The sequence below is a fragment of the Carassius carassius genome, chromosome 11 (assembly GCF_963082965.1).
Source record: "Carassius carassius chromosome 11, fCarCar2.1, whole genome shotgun sequence".
NCBI classification, from domain to species: domain Eukaryota; kingdom Metazoa; phylum Chordata; class Actinopteri; order Cypriniformes; family Cyprinidae; genus Carassius; species Carassius carassius.
Genome location: NC_081765.1, coordinates 35,114,328 through 35,136,068, shown reverse-complemented (window position 1 = coordinate 35,136,068; position 21,741 = coordinate 35,114,328). Strand labels below are relative to the sequence as shown.

Here is a 21,741-nt window from a genome sequence, read left to right as displayed (position 1 = left end):
GATGCACTGCATATCGAGTGTTTCGGGTGTTCACGCGAGTTGAAAAATCTGAGCTGTGCCGAAATTTCATGTCACATTAACCAATCAGGAGCTTGCTCTAATAGTGACGTGATTACGCCGTAGCGAGTGGAGGGAAAATCCAAAAACAACACAAGAAACTTCCAGTTAAAAACTGTCAGCTTCTAACAGGCAAGCACTTTTGGCTTGGAAGTTAATTTACAAGCCTAATTTTTCTCCACATCATTATTACATCTGGAATAATTTTACTATTTTATACAAACATGAGAGTATATTTTTGAAAACTTGGTTTGATGAGGGCATTCTTGTGGTTGGTCAGTTGTTGAATTATCATTTAATGACTTATGATGAGTTTCTTTCATACTTCAACCTCCCTGTTTCCCCTAAATAATTTAATTTCTGTAATTGGTGCTATCTCTTTGGGTGTTGTCTCTTTATGTAGAGGTATTTCATACTCTAAACGTGTGTCTTTATTGCATCTAACTGATACGATTTGTGGTAAAGTTGGTTTTTCGACAAGCAAAAATAATAAGGCTATACGTTCCCTTTTTCAAAAAGAACTTGTTAGTAAACCACATGTCATTTCCTATTGGTCAAGGTTTATTGGAACTATTAATTGGAATAAGGTCTGGTTGTTACCTAATAAATATATTCTTACAAATAAGGTCAAGGACAAGGAAATTTCATTCAAGATACTGCATAAATTTTACCCTGCTAAACATCTTTTTTATCCAAATTTAACCAAGACATTGATGTAAATTGTTCATTTTGTTTTTTGCAACCAGAAACTGTACCTCATATTTTCTGGCACTGTCAGTATACTAAAAGGTTGTGGTGGGAAGTTTCAAAATGTATAAATAACAAATTAGAATGTAATTTTCTTTTGTTATACGAACAATTAATATTTGGTTTTTTACAATATGAAAAGAGTATGGAAAAGGAAGCGTATATTATTAATCTGATTATTTTAGTTAAGTTTCATATTCATAGGTGTGAATTTACTAATCAGAACCCTTTTTTCTGTGGTATTGAAAGAATTAGAATATATGGATTCCATTAAGGACAGTACAAACAAAAAAGCTGTTAAAACCATGTATTTGTTGAATACTTTTAAGATTTTGTGAAATGTCAAAGCCCTTTATTGTCTGTTTCAGGGGTGTAGATTACACGGGGGACGTGTCCCCCGAACTTTTAATATCACGGAAATTCGTCCCCCGCACTTTTTCGGGCAAGTGTGTTCACATAGAGGTTTTCAAGAGCTGGTGTGAATAAATATAGATTTAAACTCAAAGAGACAGGATAGTCTGCGCATGACCTGATGTTTGTTTCGGACCCAGAAGGCGAAATGAATATCATAGAGCGCTAAACTCTTCTGCAGTGTGTGTTTCATTCATGCTCGAAGCCGGAGGGCACTCTCGCGCAGAAAGTCATATCAGGAAAGTCCTGATATGGGCAACAGCGTCAAGCTATCACTTTATGAAAACAGTTGTTTTCGGTTTTGTTTTTTTCAAGTCCAAGAAAATCTCCAGCAGATGATAAATAAAGTATATGAACAATGCAGTGCTAATTGACATAGCATTTATTACAGTATAGAAACTATTCTGCCTTATTATGTGATAAAGTGTTTGTAGTATATAAACAAATCATTATTATTTGTTATTGTCCAGCAGTCATAGATTTCTAAGCCAAAAAACAAACAAACAAACAAAAAGCTTGAAATTAGAGACAAAAATAGTTGCGTTTAGTATCCACTACCAGTCAAAAGTTTTTGAACAGTAAGCTTGTTAATGTTTTTTTTAATTCTCTTCTGTTCACCAAGCCTGCATTTATTTGATCCAAGTACTGCAAATAAGTGAAATATATTTACTAGCCTATTTTAAATAGCTGTTTTCTATTTGAATATATTTAAAAATGTTATTTATTCAGATTTCAAAACTGATTTATTTTGCATCATAACTCCAGTCACACGATCCTTCAGAAATATCTCTGATATACTGATTTGCTGCTAAAAAAAGAAAAGCAAAAAATTATTATGATAATGTTGAAAACAGCTGAGTATAATTTTTAGGTTTCTTTGATGAATAAACAGTTCAGAAGAGCAGCATTTATCTGAAATAGAAATCTCTTGTAAAATGATGTCTTTATCATCACTTTTGATCAATTTAAAGAATCGTTGATAAATAAAAGTATTAATTTCTATAATTTATTTAACAAAAAAAAAATATATACAGTATACTAAGCTTTTGAATGATATGGTGTATAATGCTGCGAAAGCTTTTTTATTTCACATGAATGCTGATCTGTGGATCCTTCTATTCATCAAAGAATGCTGAAAAAAATGTTCTCATCTATTTTAAATATTGATAATCAGCAAATCCGCATATTAAGAATGATTTCTGATTAATGTGACACTGAAGACTGGAGGAATGATGCTGAAAATTCACCTTTGATCACAGGAATACATTACATTTAAAATATACTAAGATAGAAAACAGATATTTTAAATAGTATACATATTTACCAATATTACTGCTTTCGCTTTACTTTGGATCAAATAAAGGCAGGCTTGGTGAGCAGAAGAGACTTCTTTCAAAACATTAAAAATCTTACTGTTAAAAAACCTTTGACTATTAGGCTATATAGATTACATAAATGTTATATCGTAATGAAATTACACACACGCATGTGTGTATATATATATATATATATATATATATATATATATATATATATATATATATATATATATATATATATATATATATATATATATATATATACAGTATGTACGTATATATATATATATATATATATATATATATATATGTGTGTGTGTGTGTGTGTGTGTGTGTGTGTGTGTGTGTGTGATTTCTGTCCCCCTCACTTCTGAAAAGATGGCTACGCCCCTGGTCTGTTTGGTCTATTTAGTTTTATTTCCACTCAATTTTTTATTTTACATTTGTGTATGTTTAACCCTGGCATTTTATTTTATTTTCTTTCTTTTTTTTTTGTATGTGTGTGTTCATGTTCTGTAATTGTTATTCATGCAAAAAAAAAAAAAAAAAAAATCCAAAACAACAATGGAGGACAAAGTCATGGTCACTGTATGTGGATACCCGGAGCAGTATGATACTTCATACTTTTGAAATTTTGAATAAAACATACTTTTGAAACATGAATAAAAAGGATCTTGCTTGGAAGAAAGAGATTAATTGAATAAATACCAAAGATTAGCTGTTAGATTTACCCACAATTCATTATATTTTATGTTTAACAACTAAAGACACATCAGAGCCAGTTGCAAATGTCAGAAGGACTAGCCAAGTTGAGAGTGCTCTCATTGGTAACATGAGCACTGAGCTCCCGCTGATTGCATGGAGCTGACAGTCTCAGAGTTGATTGCTCCGAAATCGGCAAAACACATTTTTAAATAGGCACTGTCTTTATAAATAAGCCACATATTTGATTTTAAAACCACTACATTCTTACCTGAAATACTTTTAAAACTACATTTCATGACATGATAACAGTAATATTTTGAATTATCAGAATAAATGGTGGCTGAAATCACAGTAGGTGCATTCGCCTTCACGCAGCACTATGCAAACTGATAACAGTCTGACTTGAAGCAGTGCATGCCAGTTAGAAATTTTGTCCGACTTGAGCCCATAGACAGTAAAAGAAATGGACACAGCGACCCCATTGGATTCAACGGAGACAAGTGAAGTCAATTAGAAGCATGCACTTCCTGGGGGTCGGGCGTACTGCGCAGACTCAAACTGAGCTTGATGTAAAGTTATTCGCTGTCAAAGTGACGCCAAAATGAATGGGAGTCAATGGAATGCTAACAGCAGGTGGGGGTCCGCTAGCCAACGGCGGCGCCCAGGGGTGCTTCAAAAAAATATGAAACCCTGCCCCCCTGGTTGAGACTGCGCCGACACGACATGACTGTCACATGTGGCATCAAAGTACCACCAGAGTGTTACAAACCCTTTTTAAAACTAGGAGAAAATAAAGTGCAACATTAAAACACTGAACGTGTACTGGAAAAAGTCAACTACACACAACCGGTTCTAAATTCGGCAAAATGTCTATTTATTACAGTGATAAAGCAAAACCACATATTAATTTACATAACTTTACAAATTATATACACTTTGTAAATCAAGCAAAAATACAAGATTTACAAAAGAACGGGGGAAAGGAGAAGAACCAGACCGTGACAAAGAAAAAAAAAGAAACAAACAAAACATAACCAACCTTACTAAAAACAAAACATACTTCTAGTCTAACTCAACCATCAATATTCACAAACAAACCCCTATATAAAAGAAAAAATCTTCAGCGTCAAAGACGCCCTAAATAAACTGCTCTAACTAACAGCCAAAGAAAACATACAATCAAGTGGCACATGTCACTAAACTAGTGTTCTATACATGTTCACCATGACCCTCTGTGAAATCCTTGTGGAATATGCAAAAGCTGTGCTTACACCTTGGTTAATACTGCAATAATTAATTTAAGTGTACCAAGTAGTTTTTAAGAGGTTTTAAAGAGGTTGTGAATAGACGTCCAAGCAAGACTAGAAGGAAAAATTTTTTTTATACAAAATAAATATATTTACTTTATCTTGTTTAAATAAATTATAATCACAAAGTGCCCAGTGTCGTTAAGTGATTGCAAAGCCACGCTGCAATTTAGTCATTATTTCAACCTGTTTTATGTATTCGTTGTTATTATTTTTTGAATGCATATACATGTAAAACAGATATATATATCCGGTCACCATTTCGATCTAAGTTGGATGTAATTGCCAAAACGGTGCTGCCAAGATGTAGACACAAAACATAGTAATATATTTCATGACAAAATCCCGCAATATGATAGATTATCTCGCGAGATCTCGCGGTCTTCCGGAAGAGCAACGACCACGAGGAGAGGAGAGGACTCGAGGAGGGAGATGTATCGATATATATTATATAAAATCTACTGTTGGCTAAGTACATTTTGTATTATTTGATTAACGTGCTTGAGTTTTACTTGTTTGACACGAAGGAACCGAGAGAAATGGTGCCCACGTTGTCAACGGAGATTCACTGAGTAAGGCTAAAATTAGCTAACGTTAGAAGGCTAAAAGTTACTTACCGTATTTTTTCGGACTATAAGTCGCACCTGAGTATAAGTCGCATCAGTCCAAAAATACGTCATGATGAGGAAAAAAACATATATAAGTCACACTGGACTATAAGTCACATTTATTTAGAACCAAGAGAAAACATTACCGTCTACAGCCGCGAGAGGACGCTCTATGTCTTCAGTGTAGACTACAGGAGCACTGAGCCCCCTGGCGGCTGTAGACGGTAATGTTTTCTATTGGTTCATTTCTCTTGGTTCATTTCTCTCGGTTCATGTCAAATTAATTTTAATAAATAAGTCGCACCTGACTGTAAGTCGCAGGACCAGCCAAACTATGAAAAAAAGTGCGACTTATAGTCCAGAAAATACGGTATATTGATGTCATTTTTATTGGTACGCTTTAATTATTCAGGGGACATCACAACCCACCTGTCTTATCAGAAATGTCCTGTTCACTTTCTCACAGTTACACACCTAGTTAAGGGTCTTTCTCAAGGGCATCACATTAAAGCACAACATCTTTTATACAATACAAATAAAATCTAATGCATGTTGATTACCTTTTTTAATGTTTCATTCATGATTCATTCATCTTGTTCCAAGTTATTTTTTTATTTTTTTAGCTATAGGCCATAAAGATATATTTGAAGATAAGTGCATGTCATTTATCTCAAATTTTATATTTTATTTATTTTAAAAATAAATATATTCTCTTCCCTCAGATGCTGTGAAGAGGCTGTGCTGGGAATCACAAACCACTTTGCAGCACGCAGACAGGAACCGGAAGTACTGTGGAGTGTCCAAAGAGAAACCCATAGTTCTTTCATTAATTTAATAGTGACTGAAAAAATACACAAGTAGTCTATTCTTTTTCATAGCCTACACTCCCAATATCTACAAATGTTTTTTGTTTTTGTTTTGTAAAATAATTTCTGCATTCAGTCTCTGTGAATATGTTCTTGAAACGAGTCACTAAAATGAAAGAAAATGACCTGAGAAATACATTATATCTAAATAAAGCTTGTAGTGTTTATTATTAAATGAAGTAAATCATGTCGAAAACAAATATTATTTGATAAAGTAATCGTGCTGTGAGGAATAATCCTTGATTTGTGACACTAAAGCGGCTTAATGGAGCAGATATCTAAATCTAATGAGTCATTTATTTTTTACTTATATTACTTCTACTGTGACATAAACTTGTACACATTAATTTGTTGAAATTTTCCCAAACTATAATGCCAAACTAAAATATGTTGAGCGCAATATTTTGATTCATACAAATTGAAATACGACTTTCATTGCGTCTAATAAATGTTGTAGGACTTGTCTGCATTTTAGCTCACATTCTCCAGTGATTTATTAAAAGGGCATACTGACGCGAAAAACACGTTTTTTACTTGATAATTTTTAACAATGCATTTGTAACTTAAGTAACATAATTTTAGTGGCATAAGTAACAGATCAAATTACATACATTTAAAATGTAACGCATTACTTTACTGAGTTACCAGGAAAAGTAATTAAATTACAGTAACGCTTTACTATGTAACGCGTTATACCCAACTCTGGGAGCATGACACTATAGTTCATTTATGTAAATGAGTATAGCAAAATAAAGTAAACCTTTACATATTTGACCCAATACAGTGGACTACCAGTAAAATTGATTTTAGAAAATCTGGTACCAAAAATTATACAGACACTTTTAACTCACCATTTAAGTGTTTTTTCTTTAATTGCTAATATGACCTTTTTACAAAAAAGACTGAACAAAAATTAAGCATTGCTTAATAATTGTTCAACAAACTATTAATAGTTGTGTAAATAATGTCATACTAACACTTGTCTAAATAATTGTTTGATTTTAATCCATTACAGACAGTTTAACTCTGAGTTCTTGTCATACTTTATTACCATTTTCTCAGCTATATCAAATAAACTGTGATAGTGTGAGAAATATTTAGATTTTCTGAATAAATTTTTTAATTTTACATTTATAAAATATGTCTAATTTTTACAGTGAAGTCTATGCAGTGCTATTTTACATACGATTATTCAGTTTCTGTACCTGGAGACCTACAAACCTGAACAAACGTAAACAATGTGTAAACAGCACAAATAAATAAATAGAACAAACATACAAATTAAACAATTTCAAATAGGGCCCACTGGAACAACCTGCTAACCCCAGCTATGGCCCTGAATATAATCAGTTTATGAGTTTTCTGACTTTCTGCAGAGATGACTTTTTCAGACACTACAGGTGAATGTGGTCAAACACCAACAGATATCACATTTCCCCATTAATCACAGTACAAGTTTTATGAAATTCTGTTCAAATAAGCATATGAGACATATTTCTCATTAAATATGCTCTAATTTGCATACATTTCCTTAACATAAAAAAGTTATTGTTTGATTTTATTTTGACAGAGTTAAAGGTTTTTATAGAGGACTTTGGATTTCTCTTTTAATCAGGAAAATACAAATAAAATGTTTTTTTTTTTTCAAATTACATTTTCATCATATTTTTATATTTTATCATATGACATAAATCAGATAAATATTATGAAACCTTAAGAAAAATAAATGGAAACTGTGTTACTTATTAGTGTGATGTGAGAGCCTGTCACTACAAAACACTCTGTATGATAATTTTGGGGTTGGTTTTTTGTGTACCTTCTTATATGGTTACATTCTACTGAAACATAAAAAAATGTATGATTTCTCCTGAACCAAAGTTACAATGCTGACGTGTGGCCACATGCAATCACATGAAGCACAGGGGCTCTGATGGTAAAATATAGCACATGAAAATGAAATCATGTTGTTTGTGGACAAGTTGTTTATTTATAGACATGACTGTCATAACTAGAGACAATAACAATCCCAAAAACCTCATCCCTCCCAACCATCACCAACAGTAAAACTAAACAGTCAGCAATACAAATAAACGGATCCAAAACAGTCTGTGAGCGGATCTGTCTGATAAATGTTCAAAAATACATCTCTACTCCCTCTTCTGTCCAATATGCAGCAGCACCATCCCAGAATGCACTGCACACACACATACAGTGAGCGTCAGGCACATGTGCTGCAGAAACCTTGCTCTCTTCACACAGATCCTCCATCTTTCCATGGATGGAATTACTCTTCTTCCCAGCTAGTGCAGAAATGCAATCAGACGCAGCTCCTCTGAAGGACCGACAGACAGAAAATGACAAAAGAAGTGAAGCAAAGCAAAAAGATCATGCAAAGGTTGACTGGAGCAGCTCCACCTGACAGTCTGTGCTGTGATCGGCAAATGCATCAGCCAATCAGAGATCTTAGTGATTTAAGACGTGAAATATTCCAATCCATTTCCAGCGATAATGATCCATATGCCAGAAAATCCTTCTCTCTCTCTCTCTCACACACACACACACACACACATAGCTCTAATGCTACACTCATCCTAACGGTTACACACATGCATATATACATGTTCACAAACACACACACAAACACACTCTCTCACACACTCACTCCTGTCTCTCTCCTTATCTGAGTGTTTTGCTCTGGATGTGTGTCCAGTGTTTCATTGTCCCAATGTGTGTGTGTGTGTGTGTGTGTGTGTGTGTGTGTCAGTGTCTGCACATGTTTGTGTGTTGTGTCTCATCTTCACTCTACTCTTCCTCTTCCTCCTCCTCCTCACTGATGAGAAGCACTTCCTCTTGCAGGCAGGATCTGAAGTAGCTGCTCAGTGTTGAAGCCATGTGTCGGTTGCTGCTCTTGGAGAGGAAATGACCCTCATCTGGATAAATCTGTAAAACAACCATCCAAAAAATGATCTGACACTAGACTACAGTCAAGCATCTATAAACAAAGACACTGCAGATGAAAGACACAACGCCAGTGACACTGTGTGTGGAAAGTCACATCTCTCTGCAGTGTTTGCATGTTCAGTACCTGCAGTGTGTAATTCGCTCCCACCTTCACCAGGTTCTTAATGAGCTCGGCCGTGTGCTGGAAATGAACATTTGCTGCAGGAAATACCAACAAAACTAGGATTTTAAAAAACTGGCTCAATGAGTAAAAAAAGAAGAGTACAAAGAGTAATGCAATCAAATAATCAGCTTCCCCATCTTATAACACCTCAAGAATTGAAAAATTGTTACAAGACAAACAAGCAAGAATGCAAATATTCCACACACACACACACACACACACTCACTCAGGTCTCACTGACCGTCTGCAGTGGCGTGCAGCAGCATGAGTGTCTGTTCTCTGAAACCCTGTGGATTCTGCAGCACACTAGAGAACTAGAGACACACAGGCTGTCACTAACATCTCAAACACATTCCAGCAGAGTCTGAGTCCAAAACAACTAACCAGCACCAACCTGATATCTGCTGTCCTCCTGAAGAGGGAAACCCAGATAGCGTTCAGAGAAGGCCGAGGCTGAGGGAGAGAAAGAGAGGTCAGATTCACTCTCAGAACCATAGAATCACGGGTCTAAAACTATACATCAGTGTGAATCCTTACTTAATCACAATCACTTCAGTAACTTACCGTACAAATTCCAGTCCGTCACAGGTGACATGGCTGCTGCACATTTAAACAAGCTCTCAGTGGATTTTATCAGCAGAAGTGCGATATATCCTCCATAACCCTGCAGAAAGATGCAAACACACAGGTTTTTATGCCTGATGGATGTGTACTGTGAAGGTTTTCATCAGTTTTCCTTCCATTACAGCAGCCGTGTGTCAGATAGATTGAGTCATACCCGACCAAACACACCGATCCTGGTTCTATCAATGTATGGCAATTGCAGCAGGTACCTGGAACGAAGGTACCACAAAGCTTGAGAGTGAGTAAATTAGGACAGAAACATCTTATTTTTTAACAACTGCTAAAAGGAAAAAAACAGGTAAACATTCTTACTCGACAGCGGTCAGCTGATCCTGCAGCTCCACAGATCCCAGGCGCCTGTGCACTTCCTGTAATATCTTCTGACCCTGGAAGCCACTTCCCCTGCCATCCAAACGAGCTACGATGACATTGTCTGAACTGACTAGCACTGAGTCCCAGTCCAGTGAGTAACGGTCATTCACCTGCTGACCACCAGGGGCGGTATCACTGATAAACACAGAAAATACTGATTACAGTTTTTTTCAATCGCTAACAAGCGCTTACCCATACTTCAGATCATTTTTCTAAACTCTTAACACAGACTTACACCTACAAAACACAATTGGCCAAATTGATCATTTTCTTCTCAAAAACACATTTTGTTAAATATATACTAACTCTCCATTTCAAAACAGAACACATGTTTCTCTGCGCACACACTAACTTTACCAAAACACTGGAAATCTGACTCAAAATGAAATTATTCTTTCAACGAATAACACTTGTTTTCACTTCACAAAGTATATGCAGTCAATCACAGTACACCAGGTTTCAAAATACTGGTTATTGTTATTAGAAAAACGGCATAGACTTTTATGTTTCAGGTAACATGCAATCCACCTTTTACACTAAATTTCTTGGTTGGGACCTGCATGTCCACATGTACAGTAATGTTCACATTCAAACGCATTCTAGTAGAAAGCAAATCAGTTTTTTTTTCTTTATTGTTTACTGAAGGAGGTACAGTAGAAACACAGTATAATAGAACAGAAAAATTTTACAGTATTGCAATGCTTACAGTGAACAAAATGCTTACAAAAACAAAATTTTCTTCTGAAAAGAAAAGAAAAAACAGCCAAAAGCCCAGATAAAAAGGGGGGAACTAAAAATAGCACAAAATTAATTTATCTAATCCCTGCGATCTTCAGGGTTAGGCCACATGTTTTTGTCAACATCACATCTAATATTATCCAAGGCGATGGACCTGGGATAAAACCGCTTTGTATGTCGGATCCACCCTTGGCAATCTTGAACTGTGATGTCCTGCAGCCAGCATCCATGGCTTCAAGGAGGGACATCTGGTCATGTGGCTGATGGTCATAAACCTTCCACCTCCATGCAGAAAAGAACTCCTCTATGGGGTTGAGGAAAGGTGAATAGGGTGGAAGGAAGAGACTTACCAGTCTTGGGTGGACTTCAAACCATACTGTTATTGCTTGCGAATGATGGAAAGCAACATTGTCCCAGGTAACTACAAAGGTCCTCATGTTTTCACCCTCCTGATCCTGCTCTGGTACCAGGCGCTGGTGGAGATCATTGAGAAAGGCAAGGAGGCGCTCGGTATTATAGGGTCCAACCTGACATCTCTGAAGGAGTAATCCTGCATTTGCCATTGCTGCACACATGGTAATGTTTGCCCCTCTCTGTCCTGTCACATCAACTGTGGCCCTTTTTCCAATTATATTTCGTCCACGTCGACGCCTTTTGGACAGATTGAATCCTGCCTCATCTATGTAAATGAATTCATGAGGGGCCTGGTTGGCCTCCAATTCCATAATTCTCTGAAACAAGGTTTATGTATATCAAGTCATTACTGTATACCATACTGTACTGCAACCTATTACTGTGTAGGTTACCTACTTGCAATGTGCAAAGCTAATACAGTAATACTGGACATTGAATTGAATTTACACTATACCTGGACATATTGTCGTCGTAGCTCCTTGACTCTCTCACTGTTCCTCTCAAAGGGAACAGTGTAGAGCTGCTTCATCCGCACTCTGTGTTTGGACAAAGTCCGTGTAATGGTTGTGAGGCTGATGCTTTCTATATTGCCAAATATCTCATGGTCCTCCACAATTCTAGTTTTAATTTCATGCGGTTTTATTGCATTGTTTGCAACAACCATTTCCACAATGGCAAGCTCTTGATCATTATTGAGGAGCTTTCCTCTTCCCCCAGAGGGTGGAAGACGTTGCAGTCTTTAGAGGAAACAAAAAAATTCAACATATGCATTACTGTATGACCTTATTGACATGTCAAGTGAGAATAGAAACAGTCCATGTAAAATGCACTACTTACCTGTTGGTTTGTTGAAAGATGCGAATAATGGAGGCAACGGTTGACCGCCTCAAATTGGGTTGCACTCTTTCACCAGCCTCTCTTAGTGAGAGACCGTGGTTGATTACGTGGTCAATGATAGTGGCACGAATTTCATCACTGACTACTGTTCTTGCAGCCCTTGGAATGCCACCACCACGCATCCTTACACCTCTACCTTGCCCTCTCCTTGGGCCTGCTCCTCTTCCTGCACCTGCTCCTCTTACTGCACCTGCACCTCCTTCTGCATCTCTCACTGGACCTGCACCTCTCATTGCTCCTCTCATTGCTCCTCTCACTGCTCCTCTCACTGCACCTCCTTCTGCATCTCTCACTGGACCTGCACCTCTCATTGCTCCTCTCACTGCTCCTCTCACTGCACCTCCTTCTGCATCTCTCACTGGACCTGCACCTCTCATTGCTCCTCTCACTGCTCCTCTCACTGCACCTCCTTCTGCATCTCTCACTGCACCTGCACCTCTCATTGCTCCTCTCACTGCTCATCTCACTGCACCTCCTTCTGCATCTCTCACTGGACCTGCATCTCTCATTGCTCCTCTCACTGCTTCTCTCACTGCACCTCCTTCTGCATCTCTCACTGGACCTGCACCTCTCATTGCTCCTCTCACTGCTCCTCTCACTGCACCTCCTTCTGCATCTCTCACTGCACCTGCACCTCTCATTGCTCCTCTCACTGCTCCTCTCACTGCACCTCCTTCTGCATCTCTCACTGGACCTGCACCTCTCATTGCTCCTCTCACTGCTCCTCTCACTGCACCTCCTTCTGCATCTCTCACTGGACCTGCACCTCTCATTGCTCCTCTCACTGGACCTCCTTCTGCATCTCTCACTGCACCTGCACCTCTCATTTCTCCTCTCAATGCACCTCCTTCTGCATCTCTCACTGCACCTGCACCTCTCATTGCTCCTCTCACTGCTCCTCTCACTGCACCTCCTTCTGCATCTCTCACTGCACCTGCACCTCTCATTGCTCCTCTCACTGCTCCTCTCACTGCACCTCCTTCTGCATCTCTCACTGGACCTGCACCTCTCATTGCTCCTCTCACTGCTCCTCTCACTGCACCTCCTTCTGCATCTCTCACTGCACCTGCACCTCTCATTGCTCCTCTCACTGCTCCTCTCACTGCACCTCCTTCTGCATCTCTCACTGGACCTGCATCTCTCATTGCTCCTCTCACTGCTCCTCTCACTGCACATCCTTCTGCATCTCTCACTGCACCTGCACTTCTCACTGCTCCTCTCACTGCACCTCCTTCTGCATCTCTCGCTGCACCTGCACCTCTCATTGCTCCTCTCACTGCTCCTCTCACTGCTCCTCTCACTGCACCTCCTTCTGCATCTCTCACTGCACCTGCACCTCTCATTGCTCCTCTCACTGCTCCTCTCACTGCACCTCCTTCTGCATCTCTCACTGGACCTGCACCTCTCATTGCTCCTCTCACTGCACCTCCTTCTGCATCTCTCACTGGACCTGCACCTCTCATTGCTCCTCTCACTGCTCCTCTCACTGGACCTCCTTCTGCATCTCTCACTGCACCTGCACCTCTCATTGCTCCTCTCACTGCACCTCCTTGTGCATCTCTCACTGCACCTGCACCTCTCATTGCTCCTCTCATTGCTCCTCTCACTGCTCCTCTCACTGCACCTCCTTCTGCATCTCTCACTGCACCTGCACCTCTCATTGCTCCTCTCACTGCTCCTCTCACTGCACCTCCTTCTGCATCTCTCACTGGACCTGCACCTCTCATTGCTCCTCTCACTGCTCCTCTCACTGCACCTCCTTCTGCATCTCTCACTGGACCTGCACCTCTCATTGCTCCTCTCACTGCTCCTCTCACTGCACCTCCTTCTGCATCTCTCACTGGACCTGCACCTCTCATTGCTCCTCTCACTGCTCCTCTCACTGCACCTCCTTCTGCATCTCTCATGCACCTGCACCTCTCATTGCTCCTCTCACTGCTCCTCTCACTGCACCTCCTTCTGCATCTCTCACTGGACCTGCACCTCTCATTGCTCCTCTCACTGCTCCTCTCACTGCACATCCTTCTGCATCTCTCACTGCACCTGCACCTCTCATTGCTCCTCTCACTGCTCCTCTCACTGCACCTCCTTCTGCATCTCTCACTGCACCTGCACCTCTCATTGCTCCTCTCACTGCTCCTCTCACTGCACCTCCTTCTGCATCTCTCACTGCACCTGCACCTCTCATTGCTCCTCTCACTGCTACTCTCACTGCACCTCCTTCTGCATCTCTCACGGGGCCTGCTCTTCTCCCTGGGCCCCTTGCTCTTGCTCTTCCTCTTCCTCTTCCTTGTCCAGACATTACAGTGTTTGTCTTTTTCTGTTTCTGTTTCCAAAAACATCACTCCTCAAAGTTCTCCTTTTATAGTAATAGAAAAAAATAACCCCTGCCACTGAGTCTAAGCCAGACTGGAACCAGCTGTGGTTGTCCCAATTTACCCAACATAAATCAGCTGTATGTCAATTATTCAATTGTTTGTTTATTATCAGCTGAGATATATTGTTTTTGAACTGATATCATTGCAGAAGCAGAGTTTTTTTTATACTGTATCTAAGGTTTGGAATATTGTTTTTGCTATTGTGGGATGTTGTGTGTTAACATTCGTAAATACTACAAAAACAATCCATAATTTTGTTGGGAGGTATAGCTTGTCTGTTAAGAAAATGTAAGCATTTTGGAAATGTGTTCACTGACTGCATATTGTGTGAAAACGACATGAAATGTGTGAATGGTATAGCCACAAAAGACTGATGCTGTGCTAACTGTGTTTAGAGTTTTGGAAATGTGACAACTGTTTGGACAAACGTTTGTTAGCGACTGAAAAAAACTGTAAACAGTCCAGCTATGACTGCTCATGCACCTGCTGACCAGCGGGGGCAGCATCACTGACATAGATAAAAACACATCAGTCTATCATCACTTTTATGTGCATTCAGCTTTCATGATGTACTTCTGATCTGAAATAACATGCCCCTCCTGGTTCTGGTCAAGTGTGTTTGCAGCACCTTTGAAAATCAGCCTGCGAAACATGTGACACCATTTCTACTCACAAAATAGTAAAGTTAAGTGGACATTTCACTTTAAAAATCCTCCTTATCTGCACATCACAGGGTTTTAGGAGAACAGTGAAGGCAAGGCAAGGCAAGTTTATTTGTATAGCACATTGCGTACACAATGGTAATTCAAAGTGCTTTACATAAAAGAAAGTAAAATAATAATGAAGAATAAAACAAGCAATTTTAAAACTTTTACAATTATAAAAAATTTACTTATTTAAAATGAATTTAAAACAGTTAGAAAATGATTTTACTTTTTTTTTTAAAAACTGTGAAAATATAGTGCAAACAGTTCGGACATTGCACAGTGCACATTCAATAAATGCACAGCTAAACAGATGAGTTTTAAGTCTAGATTTAAATGTGACTAGTGTTTTAGCACATCTGATCTCTTCTGGAAGCTGATTCCAGCTGCGGGCAGCATAGTAACTAAAGGCGGACTCCCCTTGTTTTGTGTGAACCCTTGGTATTTCTTACTGACTCGATCCTAGTGATCTGAGTGGTCTGTTAGGTTTATATTCAGTAAACATATCTGCAATATATTTCGGTCCTAGGTCATTTAGTGACTTATATATGAGTAAAAGTACTTTAAAATCAATCCTAAATGTAACTGGAAGCCAGTGTAAGGACCTGAGGACTGGTGTGATATGGGGATAATAGGGATATATTCTGGCAGCAGTGTTCTGGATGAGCTGTAGCTGTCTAATGGTCTTTTTGGGAAGGCCGGTGAGGAGTCCATTATAATAGTCCACCCTGCTGGTGATAAAGGCATGAACAAGTTTCTCCAAGTCTTGGCTGGAAACAAAACATCTAATTCTTGCAATGTTTTTTAAATGATAGTATGCTGATTTAGTTAATGCTTTGACATGACTACTGAAACTAAGGTCTGTCTCCAGAATCACACCAAGATTCCTGACTTGATTTTTAGTTGTTTGACCCCTAGAGTCAAGGTATGCATTCACCTTGAAAACTTCATCTTTGTTTCCAAATGCAATGACTTCAGCTTTTTCCTTGATTAACTGAAGAAAGTTCTGTCACATCCAACTGTTAATTTCATCAATGCATTGGCAGAGGGAGTCAATGGGGCTGTAGTCCTTTGGAGATAAGGCTAGGTAAATCTGGGTATCATCAGCATAGCTGTGATAGGCAATTTGGTTCTTTCTCATTATTTGACTTAGTGGGAGCATATATAGGCTAAACAAGAGCGGTTCTAGAATTGACCCTTGTGGGACTTCGCATGTCATGGACGTCCACTCAGACTTATACTCTCCTAGACTCATATAATAGCCTCTCCCTTCTAAGTATGACCTGAATCATTTGAGTACCATCCCAGAAAGCCCGACCCAGTTTTCCAGTCTCTCTAGTAGTATGTTATGATCGACAGTGTCAAACGCAGCACTGAGATCTAGCAATACAAGCACTGATATTTTGCCAGAGTCACAATTTAAGCGAATATCATTTATTATCTTAATGAGTGCTGTCTCTGTGCTGTGATGCGGTCGAAAACCAGATTGAAAATTGTCCAGGTATCCATTTGAGTTTAAGTATTTGTTCAGCTGATTTAAAAACTACCTTTTCTATAATTTTGCCTATAAAAGGAAGATTAGATATTGGTCTAAAAAATATTATCAAAATTCCCCTTTTCAGTAGGGGATTAACAACTGCAGTTTTTAAGGAGTTTGGAAATGTCTCAGAAATAAGTGAGATGTTCACCACTTCTAAAAGATCTGCTTCTAAGAAGTTAAGCACACTTTTGAAAAAAGATGTGGGAAGTGTGTCGAGATAGCAGGTTGATGATTTTAGGTGCTGCACTATGTCTTCCAGAATTTTGCTAACAAATGCTTGAAAAATAGACATAGTATCTTTTTGATATTGTGGCCTAATCTGTCTGACCTCTGCATTACTTGAGGATGTGCTAATCGCCTTCCTGATATTGATGATCTTCTCAGAAAAGAAGGATGCCAACTCATTGCATTTGCTGTCTGAGAGCATTTCACTGGGAATCTGATTTGGGGGGTTTGTCAGTCTCTCAACAGTGGCAAAAAGAGTACGAGTGTTATTTAAGTAACTGTTTATAAGGTTTAAGAAGAAATTCTGTCTAGCTGTGGCTAGTTTCACATTAAAAGCATGAAGGCTGTCTTTATAGATGCTTAAGTAAATTCAAGTTTTGTCTTACGCCACATCCGCTATGCTTTTCTGCATTGTCTTTTCATAGTCTGATCTGCTGTTGATCTTCTCCAAACTGATTTCTGTCTGTTTGTTTTCTTATTGACTATTATTGGAGCAATCTCATCAATAACATTCTTAACTTTTGAGTTGAAGGAATCAAGGAAAATATATCCAGAGTCTGCAGAAATGGTTGGTGTTAAAGATATAGCCTCCATAAATAGTACACTTGTGTTCTCGTTAATGCATCTCCTTCTGACAGATCTAGATTCAGTTGTAGCAGACATCAAAATATCAAAGAAAATACAGAAGTGATCAGATAGTGCTATGCTAATAACAATGGATGAAGTGTTTAGACCTCTACTGATGATTAAGTCTAGAGTGTGTCCACCTTTGTGTGTGGGTCCATGCACATGCTGAGTCAAGTCAAAAGTGTTTAGAACCGTTATCATTTCTTTTGTAGTTTTGTTTTCTGCATTATCTATGTGAATATTAAAATCCCCTGCAATAGCAAAACAGTCAAACTCTGAGTAAATCATTGATAAGATTTCTGTGACCTCTTCAACAAAGCCTGGAGAGTGTTTCGGAGGCGTGTAAATAATAATAAACAGAATGCGTGAAGCACCTTTCAGCACAATCCCTAGATATTCGAAAGACAAGTACTGACCAAATGACACTTGCTTGCATTGATAGACATCTTTAAATAGAGCAGTTACACCCCCACCTCTCCTAACAGTCCTGCAGACACTCATGTAAGTGAAGTTAGGAGGGGCTGCTTCATTTAGGATTGTTGTACTGCAGCTGTCTTCTTGCCATGTTTCATTTAGAAACATAAAATCCAGATTGTTTGTGGTTATAAAGTCATTGATTAGAAATGATTTATTTTTTAGTGAGCGAATGTTTAAAGATGCTAACTTGATGGCTGTGCTTTGTGTCTTTACATCAATCTTAGTTTGATGCATAATAGGCCGTAGATTAGATGAGTTTGCCCTTCGGCTTGAGAAGGTCTTAGACTTTCTATCACGTGATAAAACTGAAATAGAGAAAGCTACAGGCACACTGGGTTCCCGCTTGTTCTGTAGGTAGGGGCGGACTGGCCATCTGTGTGATCTGGAGAATCACAGAACGGCCGGTACTCCAGTACGGCCGGCGGGCCGGCCCACCACCCACCACGCGTGCAGTCATCACCTGTTTTTTTTCCCCCCGCTAATCTGTTTTACACTCTAGTACTGTAGGTGGCAGCAATGCACCTTTAAGTTGGATGCCAGCTGCACTGGCCATGGCCGCCAAGTAAGAAGAATAAGAAGTGGAAGTAGGAAGAAATGAACAGCTAAGACGTTAACGTTAGATAGAAGAAGCATAGAAATAAACAAACAATATGGTTAACGCGGCCGCGGGTAAAAAACGGAAAGAAAAGGGTGGGGCTGAGAAGGCGAGAGAAAAAAAGCGGAATTTAGATACTGAAGCCGCTAAATTTCCCAAATTAACTGAAATATATAGCAATATATTCCAGCAGCACCACCTCGCAGTTAAATATTAGCAGCAGTGAAGAAGTGAGCCAGACAGCTATGCAGCAACATGCCACCAGTGATGATGATGAGGGACAGAAAGATGAGCTGGTTCCACAGGCAGATCCAGATCCAAGTATGGAACATATGAGGCGAAAGAGAATTACTTGCTAGGGATGATGTTAGGAAGTGATATTCAGGTTGCTACATTTTTAATGATTACAGTAGTTAAAACAGCTAAACTTCAACATTTTAGCTGTAAAATGTCACATGCAGTAGCTAATATTCAGAAATATGTTGTGCTTTTACTTTTAAAAATGTTGGTAACATTACAGTTAATGCTTAAAAACTTTGAAGATTTTGAATAATTAAATTAAATAAATTTTGAATTATTATCTGTGCAGTAAGATTAATTAATTACTGCATAAATTAAGATTATTAAGTAAAAAAAACATTTTAAGACAGCATGGAATAGATTGTATAATATGCTGTTATAACAGCATATTATATAAACTAGTCCATGTTATCTTGGAATAAAACCTATTTAAAAAAAAAATCCATTCCATCGTTGTTTATTCAGGTTGAGCTTAGACCAAGAGCAGAGAAAGACACCCACTCCAGCTCAACATCTAGTCAACATCAGTGCTATTGCTATCATTTGGATGGTATGGTATCATGAGCCACAATTAAAGTCTTGTGACACTCATGCCAGGCGTTATTGTTGTTGTTGTCGAGTTTATGCGTGCCGATTGCTTTGGGTCGGGCCTAGTCAAAGTCCAGGGCCGTTTTTTAGCCCCAGTCCGTCCCTGTCTATTGGTGTGACAAGTGGGGCAGGGCCGAGAGACGTGGGAACAGGAGCGAGGCCGGTGGAGTGATTGGAAATGAGCAACACCTGCTCGACCCACCGGTCTCGAGTCCCATGGAGGAGATGGAGGGATATAAAACCGAAGCGACGACAGTGACGGACGAGAGAGGACCAGGCCTGGGCTTTAGTTTGTGTTTGCTTTTTATTTGTGCTGCTTTGTGTTTATTTTGTCATTAAAGTCTTTATTTGATTGTCCGCCGGTTCCCGCCTCCTTCTTCCCGTGATCATGGGGTTTTAATTCATTACAGTGGTGCCAAAACCCGGGAGAAGGAGGGACGCGCTGCCGAAGATCCCTCGCCGCTGTGGTGAATCTGCGGTGCCATCGAGCAGGCGAGGGAGTGTGCCGCCATGGACGCTCGAGGCGGTGGGCTGGAGTGAGTTGCCGGGGACGGAAAATTCCAAAATCGGAGGAGCCTTCGCCGTCCACCGGGCGGCGGAGAAGTGTTGTGCCATCCGCCGAGGGCCGTCCAGTGCCACCGCCAGGCACAGCGGAGGAGATCCCCCAGCTGGTGGAGGGCCGAGCTGCAGCATGTCTGGGAAGCGGAATTTATTTATTTATTTTTTCTCCTCTCTCCCCTCTCCCCTCTGTCGCTCCTCATCCTTCTTTCTCCTTTTCTCTCGCCTCGTCTGTCCTACCCCCAGGTTCCCGCAGGTTCCCGTGAGTGGTCCCCCCCGGAGGGAAGGGGGGGGGAGTAGAGCGCAGTCTCGAGGGTACCCCCCGGCCTGCGAGGGGCGATGGGGGTATGTGACGAGTGGGGCAGGGCCGAGAGACGCGGGAACAGGAGCGAGGCCGGTGGAGTGATTGGAAATGAGCGACAACTGCTCGACCCACCGGTCTCGAGTCCCACGGAGGAGATGGAGGGATATAAAACCGGATCGACGACAGTGACAGACGAGAGAAGACCAGGCCTGGGCTTTAGTTTGTGTTTGCTTTTTATTTGTGCACGTCCGTCCGTGAGGGGCTAACACGCTGTTTTGTGTTTATTTTGTCTTTAAAGTCTTTATTTGATTGTCCGCCTCCTTGTCCTTTAATGCGTTACAGTGGCTTTTTTTTGACAATCAATTCAAACTTTAATAATAAAATAAACACAAAACAGCGCAGCAGCCCCTCACGGCCAACTGCCGCGCACAAACAAAAACCAAACACAAAATAAAATCCAGGCCTGGTCCTCTCTCGTCCGTCACTGTCGTCGCTCCGGTTTTATATCCCTCCATCTCCTCCGTGGGACTCGAGACCGGTGGGTCGAGCAGTTGTCGCTCATTTCCAATCACTCCACCGGCCTCGCTCCTGTTCCCACGTCTCTTGGCCCCGCCCCACTCGTCATAGTAGGCATTTGTGAATGTTGCTATTATAGCGGGGACCCGACACATATCACTGAGTAGTGCTATCAGTTGTTTTTGGTTCACCTTCAGCAGATAGAGAGTGAAGGGAAGCTACACAAAACACCCCATCAACCAATGCAGAGATGACAGATCTAATAGCACCAAATGAACAAAACCTCTATCCACTGTCCAGTAGAGCATAGAGGATTTAGTGGAAGTAGTCCACGAACATTTACAAAAAACATGATATGATAGCAGATTTCTTTTTGCTTGTAACTGACTTTTTAGGGTTTAAGGTAAACAATCAGTCAAAATCTTTGCATCACTGCTGTACATTACTGATGATGGAGCAATATCTGTTAGGTATTCTAAAAGAGTCTCAGTGTGGCGAAGGAAATCAAAGATAAAAAATATTGCAGGTGCTCCTGATAATTCTGAAGAAACGTTCAGTTCAGTTCAGTTTCTAAATCTCGTGACATGCAGAGAATGAGCAAAGGTCAGGACTCAGCATTTAATGAGGTGAGGCCGACACGCAGATCTGGATGAAGGACCATGTCTGCTTGAGGCAATCAAGTTCATCCTGACCCTGTCCTTCATTGATTTTTATGTTCAAGCTAAATAGAGCAATTTTGT

The 21,741-nt window shown here is 39.8% G+C and overlaps 1 protein-coding gene across 2 annotated transcripts in view; it reads right to left on the bottom strand.

Moving 5' to 3' along the window:
• Window positions 1–7,982: 7,982 nt before the first annotated feature.
• LOC132153264 (inactive dipeptidyl peptidase 10-like) overlaps window positions 7,983–21,741 on the bottom strand; it is a 107,458-nt gene continuing 93,699 nt past the window's right edge. For both annotated transcript variants that reach the window (XM_059562653.1, XM_059562654.1), the window contains exons 20-26: window positions 10,081–10,275; window positions 9,923–9,977; window positions 9,709–9,808; window positions 9,539–9,597; window positions 9,386–9,458; window positions 9,106–9,179; window positions 7,983–8,960 (exon numbers count right to left, since the gene is read on the bottom strand). In XM_059562653.1, coding sequence (XP_059418636.1) covers window positions 8,823–8,960; window positions 9,106–9,179; window positions 9,386–9,458; window positions 9,539–9,597; window positions 9,709–9,808; window positions 9,923–9,977; window positions 10,081–10,275 — 694 coding nt within the window. In that variant the 3' untranslated portion in view covers window positions 7,983–8,822. The remainder of the gene's footprint in view (window positions 8,961–9,105; window positions 9,180–9,385; window positions 9,459–9,538; window positions 9,598–9,708; window positions 9,809–9,922; window positions 9,978–10,080; window positions 10,276–21,741) is intronic.